Source organism: Tripterygium wilfordii, chromosome 15 (genome assembly GCF_013401445.1).
Source record: "Tripterygium wilfordii isolate XIE 37 chromosome 15, ASM1340144v1, whole genome shotgun sequence".
Lineage (NCBI taxonomy): Eukaryota > Viridiplantae > Streptophyta > Magnoliopsida > Celastrales > Celastraceae > Tripterygium > Tripterygium wilfordii.
Genome location: NC_052246.1, coordinates 2,166,067 through 2,185,207, shown reverse-complemented (window position 1 = coordinate 2,185,207; position 19,141 = coordinate 2,166,067). Strand labels below are relative to the sequence as shown.

At 37.9% G+C, this 19,141-nt stretch overlaps 3 protein-coding genes across 3 annotated transcripts; all 3 read right to left on the bottom strand.

Moving 5' to 3' along the window:
* Positions 1-111: 111 nt before the first annotated feature.
* On the bottom strand, positions 112-3,101 carry LOC120017037 (F-box protein PP2-A12-like). The gene is made up of 3 exons (XM_038870077.1): positions 2,597-3,101; positions 2,093-2,211; positions 112-817 (listed from the first exon to the last, which is right to left on the bottom strand). The coding sequence occupies exons 1-3, from the start codon at positions 2,918-2,920 to the stop codon at positions 397-399; spliced, it is 864 nt and encodes a 287-aa protein (XP_038726005.1). The 5' UTR covers positions 2,921-3,101; the 3' UTR covers positions 112-396.
* Positions 3,102-8,811: 5,710 nt separating this feature from the next.
* LOC120016836 (scarecrow-like protein 28) lies at positions 8,812-11,994 on the bottom strand. Its single transcript, XM_038869771.1, has one exon. The coding sequence runs from the start codon at positions 11,124-11,126 to the stop codon at positions 9,114-9,116; it is 2,013 nt and encodes a 670-aa protein (XP_038725699.1). The 5' UTR covers positions 11,127-11,994; the 3' UTR covers positions 8,812-9,113.
* Positions 11,995-12,437: 443 nt separating this feature from the next.
* Positions 12,438-18,526, bottom strand: LOC120016837 (plant UBX domain-containing protein 8-like). The gene is made up of 11 exons (XM_038869772.1): positions 18,355-18,526; positions 16,922-16,983; positions 16,199-16,745; positions 16,031-16,111; positions 15,835-15,950; positions 15,491-15,701; positions 15,175-15,375; positions 14,924-15,088; positions 13,233-13,376; positions 13,096-13,152; positions 12,438-12,904 (listed from the first exon to the last, which is right to left on the bottom strand). The coding sequence occupies exons 1-11, from the start codon at positions 18,436-18,438 to the stop codon at positions 12,797-12,799; spliced, it is 1,776 nt and encodes a 591-aa protein (XP_038725700.1). The 5' UTR covers positions 18,439-18,526; the 3' UTR covers positions 12,438-12,796.
* Between the last annotated feature and the right edge of the window lie 615 nt (positions 18,527-19,141).

The window sequence follows — 19,141 nt, the reverse complement described above, 5'->3', positions numbered from 1 at the left end:
TGGGCAGAGTCTCATTACAACTTACCAAATAGCAAATAGAGCACCACAGCTATACAACATTCCTCAAAAACTCTTATCATGAAATCGATAAAAGAGACATTACAAGCACCCTTTATAAAAGCCGGTAATGACATTAGAAATTCCGGAATTCTTGCTCAAGACCTGGATGATGGTCTGCCACTCAACTACACAGCAGATCCCGAGAAAATTTACAAGAATCCATGGACACAAGGAGCACAAATACACACTTGAAGCAACTGTAAATGATGAGTATAAACAATGCTCGTTTTCACATGGTTCTAAGCACAAAACGACCAACTAATACTCAAAGCCGCTTTTAGCACCCCCACCTCACTGCGATTGTAAAATGTCCTATCTACAAGGTTAACAGCGATTTTATAACTGCTTTAACCCTTCTCTATACTTACTCGGATACACTACTACAGAGTCTAGACAGAGACCACCTTTGGTGTGTGTGCAATCTATCTGCATCATCGAGAACTTAATCTTTGTTGTCACACTTGGGTTTCCAACGACAAAATCCCCTACATGGTAATGATTCCACTTCCCAGGGTCATCCAAGAAACATTGTGATGCAGTATATTGACCATCTGAAGTCAACAGTTGAAATCGAACAGGCTTTTTATCCCAACCGTGAACATGTTCGGTATTACATTTCCGGCGACCAAACCTCATCAAGGCACGCCCCAACTGCAGCCTAAAGAAAAGGCTATATGTCCCTGGTGGGAATGGGAACTCAATTTCGCCATCAACCTCAAACCACCAGATCTGTTGAAGATATGCAACACTGGAGAATCTGTAGTCAAGGAAGGGGGACCGGAATCAATTCAGATGCCCATTCCATTGCTTATTTGTGGAAATATGTGAAGAAAAATATTCGACATGAGATTAAAACAATCAAGTTTATAAGACAGCATCGCAGTGCTGCCAACATCATGATTGTGAAAAATATTGTATAACAATTTTTTATTCAGAAACAATCGCAGTAAATACACCAGAAAAATACTTTGAAAATAAGGCAACAGGAAAGAAAAGAAAAGAGAAGAGGAAGCACCCCTACAGATAGCGGCCAGAAGTGAGTGTTGGTAATAACGAATACAACAATCAGTTTTTTTTTTTTTGGATAAGCTAAAACAATCAGTTGTTGCGGGGAAAAGTGTACTAACATATGCAGCAGACTGACAATTTCAAAGTGACTGATTTTAAAACACTAGTAGAATGGCGAGATATCTAGTTTCTTTCTGGGCTTGGAGTGCAATTATGATATTGGAAATCCACAAATGCAAATAGACCTGCATGCATGCTGATCTGTCCAAAGTCGAAAAATCAATGTAAATCCCTCCTTTGTTGGAGATGAGGACAGCTGCGAGAAGTGAATTCTTAACGGAGGTAAAAAAGCGCCAGACACAAGTATTGAAAGGCTTGAATGAACAGGTAGGGATCAGAAGGACTGAACATATACAAGGTATGAGACTTGTTGACCTAAAAACCACTCTAAAGAATGAACGAATTCACTTCCAGCGGTACCATACTCTATTTTCAGGGGCAAACTATCTATTATCTACTTTAAGGATATTACTCTTGTGCGTTTAATTCAAGTAACTACAACAGAACTGAGCTTGCAAACCAGGAATTAAGAGTCAGAAAACTCTAACTCTGGACAGAGCAACAAACTTTTGTCTCAGTGTATTGACATCTTCATGATGAAATGCATCTGCTTGCAGTCAAAAGCAATGGAATTTTTCCTTCGTGAGGGAAGCTATACATCAACAACAGTGAGGCATATCAATAACAGTTTGCCTATTAAACCATCACAAAACTGATCTTAATCACACCATCTCTAGTAAACATACAAGCAGATTCGCTCATTAAAGGAGAAGAAGATTGATATAATTAGTAGGAAATTTGACAAGACGACTTGAAAAGAACCATACATCTGAAAATGTCCAGAAAAAAAAAAGGCAGCGCAACTCATAGTTGAGCAGCTAAACCAAAAGCAATGGAACAAGTCACTTAAAAAAGAAGCAGAGGCTACTAAATAATCTACTACAACAATTCCGGAAAATCTCACCTAGATTCCTCGGTTGGAATATGATTCCAGTATCTCCGGTCATCGATCCCTGTTATTCTCAACCCCTTGGAAGAAATGGACAAACAAACATCCCCTGTACTCTTATCCAACCATGCTTTCTGCAAAAGAGCGAAATTCCATATCAAAAGGAGGCCCAAAACGACATATTATGACAAAATTCTTTGAAAAATTAAGACTTTCCACTGATTTCTTACGATAGAGAATGATAAGCCATAGGTAGTTACAAAAGAAAATTGTGACGAGAAATTTCTTAGTAACTTGTAGATTGATCAGAGAAACCATAGAAATGGATCTGTTAATGAATAAACCAACTACCAATGAAAAAATGTGCGAGTAAACCGAAGCCATATATGATAATTATCCATACTTCAAATTATCAAAACCCTTAAGTCTCATATTTGTATTACCAGGGTTCGAAAAGTAAACAAAGCATAACAAGAATTGAAATCAATAAAACAAAAGAGACTCATCTCCCAGGTATACCTTGGTGCCACCATCAAAAGTGTTAGCCTTGCAAAGCCTCTCATAAATCTCTCTCTGACCCAACTTTGCAGGCAGATCTCCCACCACTTCGTCAATAAGAATCTGATAATTGGGAGGCAATTTCGATTCCCAAACAAAATCAGCCCAAGAAGCACCGCGAAAGGCCCTGTTCAGTCTCGCCAATTTACATATCTCCGAAGGCCCTAAATGTTCCAGAATCGAAGCCACACAATCCTCCGGTAAGTCACCGAGACTCGGCTTTGATTGCACAGAAACAAACCCATCTCTCCGGTCACTCGATGAAGAAGAAAAACTGGCACCCATTGAAGACAAAGGAAACCCAATCCCCAGATCGACTATAAAGTTCCAAAGAAAGCAACTTTAATTCATCGAAGATGGATTTCGAGGGAGATAGAGAGAGGTGGCAGATGGGGATGAACGAAGGTATTTGTACACGAACGCGTGGTTTATTCGTTTGTTTTGTTGGTTAGTTGGTTCTGTTTGGATACAGAGAAAAAAAAAAACCAGCAGATGATAATAACTTTTTTTTTTTTTTTTGAGGAGACAGATGATAATAACTAAAAATATACAAAATATGAAAATAGATTAGTTGTATTTTTCAATATTAGAACATAAGTAATAGTTGGAAAAAAACTGGCATTCAAAGCTCAAACATAATCAGCCCCAATTAAATATTCCTTTGTTTTTGGAGTTGTGAATTGAATCTAATGTCTACTGCCAGATAAAATGTGTGTTCTAGCAACATATATATATTTGGTGCAAAGTGATGAGGTTCATATAAGTGATAGAGATGGTCTTTTTTGATGAAGGGGAAGTAAAAAATCTTGATCTAATCCATGTGTATTTTCTTTTCTTTTTTTGTTTAGTTTGTCGAATTTAACTCGGGACAATGTTATTCGAGTATATTTAGGTATTGTCAGTTGTTAGTCCATTGTTTGTTCTCCAGTTTTGTAATTCCTCCGTTAATTTTTGTAAATTTCTAGACCACTAACGTAGCTTTAGGTGTAACGTTTGTTACTATGGAATTAAGAGTATGTTTGGATTGAAGGATTTGGAGGGGAGGGAAGAGAAGGGAGGGGAGGGGGGACTATTTTTCCCTCTCCCATGTTTGGATAGATAAAAAAAAAAAGGAAAGAAAATTTATTTAATTTACTAATTTATCCTTATTTTTACGTTAAAATATTATGTACAAAGGTAAAATAGATATTTAACTTAAAAATGACTTAATTAGTAATCAATTCCCTCCAAATGACTCCATTTTGGAGAGAAAGAATTTTAACAAAAATTTAATGAAATTTTCCTCAAATTCCCTCAAATCTCTCCCCTTAATTTTTAATAAATTATCCAAACAAGAGAATTGGAAGGAAACTCTATTTCCCTTCCCTCCAAATCTCTCAATCTAAACACACTCTAAGTGTTGGAGTTTAAACTCTTTATAAAATTTTTTTTTTTTTTTTTGAATCTGATGTCTACTGCCAGATAAAATTATATGGGGTTTAAAATTTCAATTCTTTCCCATGACTGAGTTTTATTTTATTTTATTTTTCAATAGATGTATGCATGTATGTATACATTTAGATTATGTCAACGTAAAGGACTAGTCTAGTCATAGCATATGATTATCCATCAAGAAACCAATGCCAACAGAATACCAGACAAGAAATTTCAATTGACTTTAATTAATGTCTTATTCAAATTAAAAATCAAACAATACTCATTTTATAATTAATAATGCATATATCTAAATATTTCTAACCATGCAATTTTGACTTAATAATTTTTATGATTTTTTTTAAAAATTAACTAACGCAATTTTGTTTTTTTTAAGACCGTGGCTTGGTCTTTCTCTCCTGTATTAAAATTGGAATTAAACAAGTCGAATGGATAAGGAAGGAGAGGGAGCCAAAGCGTTGCTATCATTAATTTAGTTGATTAGTTGTGGCAACTTGTAAATCAAATCAAATCAAATAAAGATTAGCTTATTATTAATATATAGTACAAATGGCCCTTCAACTTCAATCTTCGATTATATATATATCAATCATTTTCACGATGCCACTAAATGAATATATTAGCATCCCGCTTGTTTGGTCCAGTGGTTTGAGGACTAACGGGATACCCGTCTATCCTAGGTTAGAGTCGAAACATTTGTATTAATGCACCGCGGACGCTCAAACATATGTGGGTTAGTGGCCTGCTGGGTCTTGGGCCTCTAGGACCGGCAAGTGACTTGTCCAAAGGTTCGACAGGGGTAGTTAGACTCTCCTCTTGGGATTTACAATATAAGGCTCGACCCAAAGGATCGGGTCTTGTAGTGATTCCTCAGTGGTCATAAAAAAAAGTGAAAATATTAGCGGACCATGCTCTGATGAATACATGGTAGTAAATGAACTACTTGAATGATAGCATGGTGAATCTATGTGTGACTAAATCGTATGCACTTGAAAAATCATGAATTTGATTTTTTCTGAAAATATAACAATACTTTGTGATCATGTACTAAACTTTAACTTAACTTATTTTGTTGTCAAATGAAAAACTTATGTGCCAAAAAAATTACAAGCAAATGATCAATAGATTAATTACACTCATAATCTTCAAAAGCTTTTGATGTAATACCAAATTTTCCTCTTCAGCAACTTTTTCCAATATATATATATATATCTTATAACGCTCTCTCTCTCATAGACTTCTCTCTCTAGAAAACTGTTATGACCGATGGGCACGCAACTTGATTCTTCTATGCCTAATAGAAATGCATCAATATATTAATTTGGATATCTGAATATTAATGGCTCATGCATGCATGCATGGATGACAAAGTCTTTGGTATACTATGTGTCAGTGTCAGAAATTCTCTTAGAACCAAAAGTGTGAACCAACTTTGTGAACTTACTTTTAAACAACAAATGTGACCGGTCTCAAAGAAAATTTTTGGTCCTCACCTTTGTTTTGTTTTATTACAATCATTAGGTTTGAAGTTCACAAAGTTGGTTTACACTTTTGATTCACGTAGAATAATTTATGTATAGGCTCCGTTTGGCACAGCGGAAAAATTGATTTTCAATGCTAGCGGAAATGCTGTGAAAAATATGCTGAGCTTAAAGCTGTGAAATATGCTGTGAGGTGTTTGGTGAACTAAAAACTGACGCTAGCGGAAAAATGGTTGAAATAAAGTATTATAATATTAGTTTTTTTTATATTTATATTAAAAGTAATCTAATAAATATAATTCTTATTAAAATTAATTCTAAGTATTAATTTAATTAATCAAATATAATTTATATTTAAAATTAATTTGAAGTATTTTTTTAATTAATCAACTTAATTTTCTTATATTTATTGTATTTTTAATTTACATTTAATTAATAAAATTATTTTTCTACATTTATTGTATTTTTTAATTTATCATTATGTATTAAAATTAAACACCTATAAAATTAAAAGTCTTAAATATAAATATTTTATTTGTATTTTTAAATTTTAATTAATTTATTTCAATATTAAATTTACTGTTATAATAATTATAACTGCATAAATATAATAAATTCATAATTTTTATTAGAATACATAAACATAAATATTTTTATTAGAATACATAAATATAAATATAATTAATTCATAATATTTAAATCATTAAATATTAATACTTTATATTAAAGTGTGGGACCCACACATTTAAAATTTTTTTAAAAAAAACAGCTGCAGTTTTTTGGCGTGGGACCCACGCCAAAAAGCTGCAGCGTTTCATCCGCTGAAGAAAGAAGCTCCCTTAGGGAGCTTCTTTTGCGCCAGCGGATCCGCTAGTGAAAATGTGTCGTTTGGCAGTGCATTGGCCTCCAGCGGATCGCTTAGCGGATCCGCTGTGGCCGCCGCCCTGCCAAACAGGCAGTATGTGTTGCACACTTAGAAAAACGTTGTTGGCTGGCTTGCATGGTATTTTGTCGTTAAATTAATAACACAAATTAGATACCGTAACGAATTAAGGAGTAAGTGAGTAAAACTTCTTAGATATATATATATATATATACACACACACGTACACATAGCCACGAAAACCAATAATATAAACCAATTATATATGGAGAAGGAATCTAAAGAAAGAATAGACGTAGACAACACATGACATATACACCAATATCTATCTTTGGTCCTTGATTGATTTATAACCTCAAAACATTATTAGTACGTAATTAGGTATTTATTTAGAGAATAACCCAATGCATGTACCTGTCCGTTGTTTAGACCTCGACATTAGATATTTAGGTAACTAAAGCTGCACATTGTTGGGTTTCTTTGATAAATATAGCACTTTTTTTTTTCTTCTGAAAAGATATTGATATTTATCATCCGCCTCACAAACAAAACAAACCAACAAAATAACCAATGCCTATATTATGCGGTTGAAATCATATATTATGTGGTTTTAATTATGAGTCTATTTAATTCAAACGCATGACTTGGTTCTTCCCTTGCATTTTTTTTTTCTTTGGAAGAAGTTCACGGATTTGATTGTATTCATTTATCAAAAAATTTAGGCAAGAGATTTTGAGACCCATAAGCACTCAAGTCGAGCCACCATATAGATGGATTACATATGAGAATTTCAAATAGAAATCCAACTACATCAACAAACACATGCATTGGATTACAAATTACAATGAGATATACCCGAAAAGAACAAACAAACAAAAAATAACTTGAACACACCGGACGATCCCTGGTGTTCAAGTTCCCTTACATATTTAATTGGTCTAAGAAAAGGAATAATAAAAACAAACAAATTAGGTATGGAGAGCAAGAAGAGTGGGGGAGGGGGACAACACACATCACAACAGGCAATTCATGAGCTTTACCACTATATGTATTTGGACTTAATTCAAAATATCTAATTAATTACGTACGATTACCAACATTTCTGAAAAGGAAATGCAAACTCACAGCCGTCCATGCATCCTTCAAACTACTATATATACTTTTTATTGCGAAAATGAAATATCATGGAAGTTGTTTTCAATAAGAATCTAGACAAGAGGCTTGTGATTCATATGACGACGCACTTGATGCAACTAAGAAAAAGGAGCAAATGTGACATGTTTCACTCAAAACTCGTAAAAAGCAAAAGAACCAAAAAGAGAATAAATAAAAATCATAAAAATATCCGAATATTTTGGTATCATAGTTATCCCAATTGCTGAGTTAGTCGTACAGGATTCAAACGAATTTGTGTGATCACATGCACTCACATGATGCACGTAAAATTCTGTGCATACAACTCAACAAATGAGATAATTGAGATATCAACGATGGTTGAGATCCCTATCATTATAGGAATAGAACAGACATTAAAGGGGGAAAAAAAAACAATTTGCAACCAATTATTAGAGGCTGCAATGGCAGATTAAACAATTGCGAACAACAAGACAATGAGAAACACAATTGGATTTGACATCGACATTAGCGGTAATTTAGGAAGGTGCTTGTAGTTGTAGTTGTAGGTCCATGTCCAGCCAGTTCACAGTTGTGATCTCCATTTGTTGCATATATATATATGTATATACACACACACACTCTCCAGCAAGCATAGTGAATTAGTGATGGCTATGGGTATATATTGTTGGGTAGGGTAATGCTATGGACTATTCTTGTATTTTAGGCCCTGCATACTATTACAGTATTACCCAATATCTCTCAAATTTGAAATTTGTTTGTTTTGAACAACATTAAAAATTGGCCCAAGTTTTCCAAGACAGATCATAACCTACCTGGCCCAAACTCTCCACAACTTGTCCAAGAACAGTAGAATTGGACAAATGGACACGTGTCACCTTTTAGTCTTGATCCTAGAACACCCATGTAAGGAAGTATTTGTGGATTATCTGTCGAAATGGGCAAAGGCTCTATATATATAGTCTCGACTCTCGAGCATGTACGTGTAAGAGAGAAACAGGGGGTTATGGAATATTTAGGTGGAAAGGAAGGTAATATGGGCCCGGTAGTGAACAACGTTGCATGGCTCAGCTAGCTGCTGGCCTGGCCTTTGTTGCAGTTCTGGAGTTGCAGGTTGTAAAAGCTACTACTGGCAGTGTAACTCAGGGTGATCCAACCCATAGAAATACTGGTCACCTTGAGGTTTAAACATTAAATGCCCAATTCCAAATAAAATAGCAGATTTTGGGATAACACCATCAACAAACACAAATCAAATGAATCATTTCATATATAACGACGAAGGTGTACATGATTGTAATAAATAAACCTCCAACTGACTACAAAGAATTTCATCATACTTAAAGAATCAAAGAATAAATTATGAACTGACTCCAAAAACCCATGTAAAGACTTCAATTCAATTCTGTATGATTTAGACTGACAAATTAATATTATCTGCGACTGCAAGAAAAGAATGAAAGAATACTGACATATAATCTTCCTACCTACAAAGAATATGATGCCTGTCCTGTCCTCTGTATGCACGAATGGAATGATAATTGGATTAAATTGGCTGAGAAAAAGTGGACGAGCTGCCTGCTACGTCGATAGGTGCCCATGCTGAGACTGTGTAGAGAGGCTGATCTAGCCAACCTAGAGTGAGTGCTGCTCCGTCCTGCCCTTGTTTAATAACTCTGTATTCCTCAGAAGAGTACATTTTCAACAGCATTTGGCTCTGAAGCATTTCCCTCTCATCGACTCCGGTGCATCGGAATCCTCCTTGTTCCATCAACTTCCTCCACTTCTCGAAAGTCTCATGCCTTTCAAACCTGTCACTTCCTTCGCAAGCAACTATGTTCCTAATTTCCCGAGCGAACAACTCCTCTATCTTCATCCGCATAGGACTGTCTAATGGAAGGCTAGCATCGATTGAGTCGAATATGGCAGAGTAATATTTCAATGAACTGCACACTCTAGTTTCCAAGTGAGGGGCATTGTGCTCCGCTTCTTGCTCAGCCATGACTACCATGCTCGGGTTTGTGCTTCGGATAAGTCCCAAAAAATCCCTGAGTACTCCTCCATTCACATCATAAAGTGTCTTGTGCAGCTGGAAAATACAATTCACAGCTACACTCTCTCCTTCCTTCACATGAAGCATCCACAACCTAACATCTTCCAACCTGTCAACAACCGGATGGAATTCAAAAGGCAGATTCAATGCCGCAGCAAATCCTGCAAGCCTATCTCCTGTTTCATTCAAATCCTGCTTGAACTCGCCTATGCCGGTGAGTCTAACATGGCTTGGCGGATTAGTCCTAGAGGCCAAACTCTGAAAGAAACTAGGCCATTGAAGCCCCTGCTTAATATCAAAATCTATGATGTGAACTCTGTCCTTCCCCTCAAATGCCCTCAACAGTATCTCATTCGCGGTAAAATGAATGAACTTCAGAATTGGACTCACCTGATTCAAAAACCTCAATGCTGTACCAGATTCATCATCTAGCCTGTCAAGCTCTCGAGGAGGAGTGATATGAAAGAAATGAGGCCAGAGCCTACTGACACGCAGAGCCAAAGCTTCGGTGTAGTAGGCACTTAAGCGACTAATAGGGCTTCCCCTGGGAGAAGCAAGATCCCCCAATTTAGCTATGAAATGATTGATGACTCCAACATTCTTCGATCCTATTGCTTCCACACACGCTGCGAGCAAGCTAACCAGCTCAAACCCCTGATGCTCCCCTTGATTATCCTCCTGCCTGGCCTCTACACCATTGCCTTCTCGTAGATAAGGCTTCCTAGAGCCATTACCAGCATCAATCTCTGAGTTGCTCTCATTTAGCCTAGGGCCTAAACCATGGCTGTCAGATGAAGTGCTTGAACCCGAGTCTTCCTTCCCTGGCCTGTGGCTAGTGCTTGCATCTTTTTCACCTAGGTCAGTGATCTCAGTTATCACTGAATCAATCCAAGGATTGTTAGACAACGGAAAAGTGGGTGAAATAACTTCACTAGGTACAAAGCAGACCCTCTCTTCATCGCCACCTGAATATGTCACAGAGAAAGGAGCTTGATGATGATCAAGGCCAGCGATGTTCGCCACTGAGCGCGGAAAGTGAAAACTGGATTGAAACCAAAATTCCCCACTACCCAATTGGCCTAAACTCAAGCAATCTCTCCCTTCTTGATTGCCAGCAAATTCGCAATTATCACTACCCTTTTTTCTCTTAGCTCTACTAATGGAGGACTCATCAACTGCGCCCTGCTCAGCAAACCTCTTTAAACTCTTCCCCTTTTCCCAAAACTCTTCTTTGGCATTCTGTGCACTCGTAGCTAACGGCGGCAGTCGAACATTGTGCTTCAGAGAACAGCTGCTGGTCTTTGCTTCGATGGGCTTCTCGACGGATAGGCCAACAGGCCTAATGGGCTGTGACCGTGAGGTTTCTTTCCGAGAGACAGTACAAGGCAAGTCCAGTCTCTGTGTGCTCATTGAATGGAAATGGCAAGCTTGAAACTGTGCAGATGCTTCGTTCCTCAATCTATTCCTAGGTGACAGCAATGTAGAACTAGAACACCCAGCCAACATCCTCTATGACCTATTTTTTCCTTGTTTTTTTCTGTCTTTGCACAATCCACTCACCCTATTTTGCTTCTATTCAATCTCTATCTCTCTCTGTTTCTATAAACCCTTTTAAGCTGTGAAATGTGTGTGATTTTGTGTATAGACTGATCCTATTTTTCTACTGAGTCATATAAGAATTTTTTTTGCATGTATTCTTAAAATGAGAAATCAAGAGAGATGTGCTATGTGAGTGTGTGAATTTTCAAACAAAAACAACAAAGAATAGGAATCCGATGAATAAAACAAAAATCAAACAATTGGTTTCCTTTATAAACTTGAGTGTGTTCCTATATCAATGTGTGTGAGTGTGCACTATTTAACGACAAAATATGAAAATCTATAACCCCCAATCCCCAAAAGAATGAAAGAATTTAAGAGTAATTAGAGAAACCTACCAGAAAAGAATCATCGGATTCCAAAACATTCAAAGATAGTTCATTGCAGAAAGCCCTGATTTCTCCACACCATGGATGGAAAAGCAGAGATATGCCTGCTCAAATCTGAGGATGCAATGAGGGCAAACATTGAAACCCATATCAGCATTTGAATCCAGAGACATGACCATTGCAGCTAAAACAGAATGACAAGCGAAAACCCAGAAACCCCAGCTCTACAAAAACTCCTTAAACATGCATCACAAGTTCACTACCCAAAGAAACCATACAGTATTAAAAAGGTTGCGTTTTTATGTAGTCAGGACTCTGTAATTTCTTGTTTCACTCTCTCTCTCTCACTCAGTATACTACTACTACACTCGCACTACACCGCTACTACAACTACTACAAGTTCCATGGCTGTCCCTGTCGTCGCTTTTTCTAAAGTCTGCGATTGATATGATATACGAGTAACTGAAAAAGCCAAAAAGGGTGTTCGAGAAATCTGGAGAAGTAATGTCCTGAGCCGTTGGATGTTGATCAGTCGGTGGTAAATGAGAGGCAATATGACCGTTGCAAGATGTCGGTCTAAGATGACCGTTGGGGGAGTTGGTGTGTACGTACGGCGTATGGGTCGATGATCTGGATTTTTGTTTTCATTCATTTTTTACTCCTTTTAGGGTCTCTAATATGTATGACGTATTGGATTTGAGGTCCGTGGTCAGGTGCCATTCACGTGCATACCCGTTCACTTGACTGTTGGCTGACATCATCATTCTTTTTTTAGCCCTTTAGTATTCTTCAATGCTGGAGAGTCAGTCCAGACCAGACTGAGATTCTCATCTTTTTGTCGCCTACTACAAAACACAAAGACACGTGGCACACAACAAAGCACAAGCTATAATGAATAAGAATATCCTAGTCATTTCACGAACTTGTCTAGTACTCGACGAGCATAGCTTGTAAAAGGCCCGACAACCCGGTTACATCAGGCCCATTGGCCCACACTCAGATTGTTATACCAAATTTTCTCCATATCATGAATAAATATAGATATACAGACAGAAGCACTCCCCAGCAGAACCAATAAAAACAAGTACTGACTGTAACTGTTCCACCCTTTCATGGCAGGTTGAATGTGTGTAATGTGTATCTTCTTTAGATATCATGCCCGTCCTCCAAACCTTAAACCCAATAAAATCCCCACTAAAACGATAAATAAGCGATTTTCTACAATATTTGTAAGACCCTTGGGCATTCCTAAATCAATTCCAGAAACAAGGCTTCTTGTTTACTAGTCAGGCCAAGTTCGTTCAATGTCAAAGCGCTCTCCCCATCACTGAAAGCGCGCCTTGGATACGGCCTCACCTGTTCCAGGTAATGAAAAGGTTTTAAGTCCCACATATAAAAAAAAATAAAAAAAAAACAAAAATTGTCTCAATATTCTTTTTAGACCGTCTGCAAGTATGCATACATCCGGGAGCTAGATTTCCCATACAACCAAGTGATCATGACGTTATAGATATAAGTTACCAACGGGAGGACAGCGAAGGAATTACCAGTCTGTAAGTGCCAGGCTTGACCCCTCTACCAATATCTATGAAGTCGAAGAGCACCTGCAAAAGAAACAAGTAGATTGAGTGCAAAGCAAAAAACTAACCAACTCACTCCACTTTCAACTTTCAAGACATATTACCTGTAGCTTGTCCGACTTCAGAAAACACCTGCCGCGTCTGCTGCCGTCAGGCATTCGTACCAAAAGGGTTATGGCATTCTCATCCTCCAGTAATGGTTCCTTAGGCAGTGAAGCTTCTTTTGCTGCTAATATCCTTTCAAGTTCCTGCTAGCATACAGAAGGCAACAATGAACACCTTGGAAGCAGTCTTTACGAAATAGAATGGTTGCCCGTCCAGTATAAAACATGCAACTACAGTATAACTCAATGGGCAATGAAGGAAACATGCAATTCCTTTCCAAATATATGATTAGCAAGAGTTAACTTGCAATGGAGGTAATAAAAATCACCTAAAGATGTGGAGGGTTTGGGATTGGAGTGGGAAAAAAAGACTGTAATACCAATGAACGTTTCAAGCAATGAAGAGATCTCTATTTCCATGATAGTCATTTCTCTTAGAACCTAGGAAGCACGGACTCGGCAAAATGGGTGCCGAGTCCGCGTCGCATACGCACTCAGTGCGCCCACGCGGAGGACGCGCCGAAATACGGCTCAGACGCGGGCATCACGCGTCTGAACAGTCAACAAGCCATCGACTCACCTCTGACTCGTTGTCGACGCGCAGCGGACTCGGATTTTCACTTAAAACCAATCTCCACGCGAACAAAGATAAACATCAAACTTCTCCTACCATCCCTAAATCGCGACCTCCTCCTCAAAGTAGCTAGAAATCACGACCTCAAAGCAGCTGAAATCACGACCTCTCCTCAGCTGAAAGTGCGACCTCGAAGCAGTTGAATCTCAGGTATGTAATCGATCTCCTGTTCTCTTCTCCCACCTCTGCTCTCCTCTTCTCCCACCTCTCCTCTTCTCTTCACCTTAGTCTTCGTCTTCTCCTTCTCTGGATCGACCTCTGGTCATCTCATCTCAGTTGGAGACGAACAGGATTTTAGTCTATTAGAGAGAGAGGAGAGAGAACAGAAAGGAAACTTCAGAGATAAGAGTATAAGACGACTCAAGAATGAAGATAGTAGCTCTATTTGGGCTCATAGTTTTGGACTGGGCCTAGCCATCATCTTAAACCATTAGAAAACTGGGCTTTAAATGAGCAAGCTAAGCTACTGGGCTCTAAATGACCACTTTATAAGTGGTGTTGTAACTGAATATATATATAAAATATATATAAATATTTTTTATTTGCCGAGTCCCCCGCACTCAAATACAGGATTCTTTGAGGTTTTACGAATCCCCGCGTCAGCGCACCCGCATCCCGTGTCCCCGCATCCGAGTCGGTGCTTCCTAGCTTAGAACAGATATACTAATAAGTTACCGATCTGCCTATAGTTGACACCAGATAAAGCAGTGTCTTAGTAGCCGCATGCATGCTGAAACACAATCAATGCTTCCAGTAGTAACTAAACCCAAGCCCAAAACATTTGTCTTATAGCAAAGAACCCATAAAAGTTTTTTTCCCGAACAAGCCTAGGCGACTAATAGTCTAATACCCAGAGTAAAATGCTTCAACTTAGCAAAAAGTTCAATATAGTCTTGCATTAGTAGAAAAAGATAAACAACTCTCGTGCACAAGACTACACAGTGGGGTCGGGAGAGGCAGGATGTACGGAGACCTTACACCACCCACATAATATGTGGAGAGGAGGTTTCTAATAATTGAACATGTGACCTTTAACAATGATATATAATAGCAGTACCTGCTCCTCCTCCAACATCCTACGAGATTCTTCCTCCCTCTGCTTCTCTTCTTCAATAGCTGCCTTTCTAGCCACTTCTTCCTGTAGACGACGTGCTTCAGCTTCTTCCATGGCCTTCAATGCTTTCTCTCGGTCAGCTTGCAATGATGCTAAATACTCATCATCCTGCAAGTCTCCAAAAATCATACAATTATACAAGGACAGGATTTTAGCCAGCCAATGAATTTCAAGGTGGAGCATGGAAATCAAACCTGTTGTTCTCGTATCAAACGCAGAGCTTCCAAAGAGGGTGACGGAGGACGAGGAACTGGCCGAGGATAAGGGCGAGACGCTTGCATGAACTCATGTGTTGCATATGGAAAATTATACCCAGTTCCTTCAGGTATTCCGCCAAACATTGCTGCCTCAAGCATGACTGCTTCATCATGCTCCACAGAAGAGATGCCTCCCCACTTCAATTCACCAGAAGGAAAATATACCCAGTATCAGCTCACCGAATGAAAAATAAATTTATCAATTAAGGGGAAAAAAAAAGGAGTTTTGAAATCCTAACATGGCCTTACATACCTCATCAGAAGGGAAGGCATCTCCATTTCGCTGTGAATGGTAATCAGTATCATGCAGTCCAGGGCTTGATGGTGAACTAGCCTCAACAACTGCTACTTCTTTAGAAGATTCCACCAGGCCAGAAGGTATTCGCCCAGACCTGTTCATAACAAGAGGCTGCTCCTTCACATTTTCCACTTCATCAGGGATGAATGAACTCCCCGTCTCCATCCTACATAATTACATGCATCCTTTCATATTGGCCAGTAATAGAGCAGAGCATATAAATGCATGCTTTCATTACAGGAACAAACCTATGCTGATAATGTAGTTCATATGCAACAATAGGAATAAGGAGACGCTACCTTCCATTTGACACAGCTATTTTGTCAAGTTCCACCTCAGCCGGATTAGAGGTTTCCCCTTCTGCAGCTCCAGCTTCTCCTCCCAGCTCATGCAATGAATTCTCCCGCTCTGCTGTCTACATTAACTTCATACTGAGTTCAACGTAAATAGATACAGCCAAATAATTGTAAGAATAAAAAATAAAAAGGAACAAACCTTCAAAGACAACGAGACGGCATGCTCCAGGTCTGAATCTAAGTGAGATTGCCCTTGTGGAGGCCCAAAATCATCCAAATCCTGCACATAGTAAGGCATCTGGTCATACAACACAGAGATAGTCATACAGCGTAGTTTGCACCCAAGCTCTAAACTACGGCAACCTACCTGAACCTCCTGTTTTGAAGCCTCAATAGCTGCTCGAATCATTTCTTCTTCTATGTCATTGCCATAGTCTGGATACCTATCAAACTCAGGAACACTTGGCCTAATATGAGTATCATGAGAACTATCACCTTGTGGTCCATTCTGCGAAGCCACCAGTGGATTTGGCACAGCTGGAGCATTCTCATTATCTTCACCGTCAATGATGACCCTCCCATGGACATCTTGGCCATGTGCACGATCAGTGTCAGTTACATCTTCAATGATAGGGGTATGGCCCATGCGCCTCGATGACTCGTCAGCATCCTTAATCTCTGTGGGAATCTCCCTCGCCTCCATTGGATGTCTAACAAACTGCTCACTGTTCACAAAATTGGAACCAGGATCAAATAAACTTCTACTGAAGTTTGGGTCCAGAAGTGAATACGGATTCACAGCTCCAGCCCCAGACAGAAGTGACAAAGGGGGTCTCGCAGGTCCAGTTGAAATCGGATCATCATCTGTTTCCATGAGATCATCTTGAGGAGCAGTAATAGATGTTCCATGCCCACTGAATATTGAAGAGAAAAAAAGGTGAGATAGAATGAATAAAACAGAGGTATGGTATGCATTAAAAACAGCAGACTGCATGGTACCCAAGAAAATAATTTTAATGCACACCCTTATGTGAACAAAAAATATAAATAGTAATGAAAGATGGATGATAAAATAGCATAATTCACCAACATAATTCTATCTCCTTCATTGAAATGTGCATTAACAGCTGCATTGAGATCACCGCCATGACCCTGATTGCAAGAAAAATAATATGAGTTTAAAAATAAAAGCCAAATTAACTTTCAGAGTTTCAGGGTATATATCAGAAGCCAGACGATAACGATAAGTAACTGGGAGAGTCAACCTTAGAGATAAAGAGAGAAAGAGAGTCACTTGAACCTTAAACCATATAAATGCATCATAACAAAAAGAACTCCTATTTGACAAAAACTCCTCAAATGCAAATAGATTCATATAAAAGATAGAGAGAGAAAGAGAGTCACCTGAACCTTAAACTACATAAATGCATCATAACAAAAAGAATTTCTATTTGACAAAAAATCCTCAAATGCACATAGATACATATAAAGCAAAAGAAGTAGTTGGCAGCATATGAAGACACATAGTTACTATTGAGACTCACATGAAAGGGATCTCTCAACTAGCTCTCACTCACCAAAAAAAAAGAAGATCTCTCAACTAGCATAGAACAACAGGGGAAATCATTTTTTGATGTGATAGGGTGAAACTAGCTCAACGTAAAATAGCATCCAAAATTTCAATCATGGTAGGAATCACCCATAGTACAGTCAAAGCAACACAAAGAGCATCTGCAATTAGAAATATATTCGAGCTGCAGAGGAACAAAATAACATCACTCTTTTGTAGGCCAAATGAATGGTAAGCAACTAGGACATGAACAGACAATATCTAGAAATTTACCAGCTCAACATTGAACACCAACCCAAAATGCCTGATACAGAAAAGAAAAACTGAAGTACAAATTCAGGCCAACATAGTTGCACGGGCGGTCATTTTTTTCTTTTGCTTTTCTATTCTCCCATCCTATGCATAGAAACTGTGATTTCACTATAATCCTCAGGATTAACAAAATACAGTAAAAATATGAGGCACGCATTCATCTATGTCAAAAATGGGCAACAACGTCACGCACAAGAAATAAGTCCTGAAATACAAGACCCAGAAATATGCTGCACCAATATTTAACTGGTTCCTCCTCCATGTTCACAAAACCAACAGATATACATATACTCTCAACATATTATAACTCAGTTCTCACTAACCTGAAGTTTGAGTATCTACAAACACTGAAAATTCAATCTCTTAAATTTTAAAAGAGATAAAGGTCTAATTACTATTCCGATTGTTGATATCCAATCGATTAACTTCAGTAAATAAACCAAAATATAGAAATAGAAGAGAATAAATCAACAATGCGCCCCAATTGAAACCCTAATTACAAGCCGATTACACTATCCAACAATCGCAAAAACAATTGTAGGACCGATCAGCGCAGACTAATTTCATGATTGCAAACAGATTTTTTAGAAAAGCCAATCAATCAAGTATCCAAATTAGCGATAACACAAATGACTGATTACCTCAAGCTTTTCAACAGCGACCGCTTCAGGTAGACCAGTGACGCTAATGAATGTCTCGATTGCTTCTTGATTAGGTCTTGCCATTTCGTAATTCAGAGAAATTTGAGCTCCAGAGGACGCTCTTGCTATTTCTCTCTCTTTTCACTGTTTGGGTTGTGGTTTCTTTTGTGTAAAGAAAAGATGAAGATATTAATTATATGAATGAAAAAAAATATATAAAATATTTTATAAATTACGTCTTAATCGCTTGATAATTACACTTAGAGAAAGTGAGCCTTGTACAAATTACGAGTTTGATCCTTTTACAAGATGTCTAATAGTTTCAAAGTTCTACCAAAATTTCTCATTCTCAACTTATATCATTTGTATTTGTAGGGGTAAAAGCAATTGGTTAGGATTGATTTTTTTTTTTATATTTTTGACATATATTTAATTGATCAAATTATCGGTTATTTCCCTGACTGAGACCATGAGTTCTAGTCTCACCTCTCCGGAATATTTATACGGAGGTGTGTGGGCTTAGTTTGTCCCTGCGTGAGCTTAATTTGTGCCTCCTGCATGGGGTTTGTTGACACTTGTACTTTCATATGCTTGATCTAGTGGTGTATCGTATATTGTATTTATACTTGTACTCAAAAAAAAAAAATTATCGGTTATCTTGATTTTTAGATTATTAATTTTTTTAAAAAATAACGAAATATCGGATCTTATTTCGGTCGATTTGATTATTGAATTTTATTTTTAACAACCCTACACCTTTGGTTAAATTTAAGTAGCAAATTTCTTG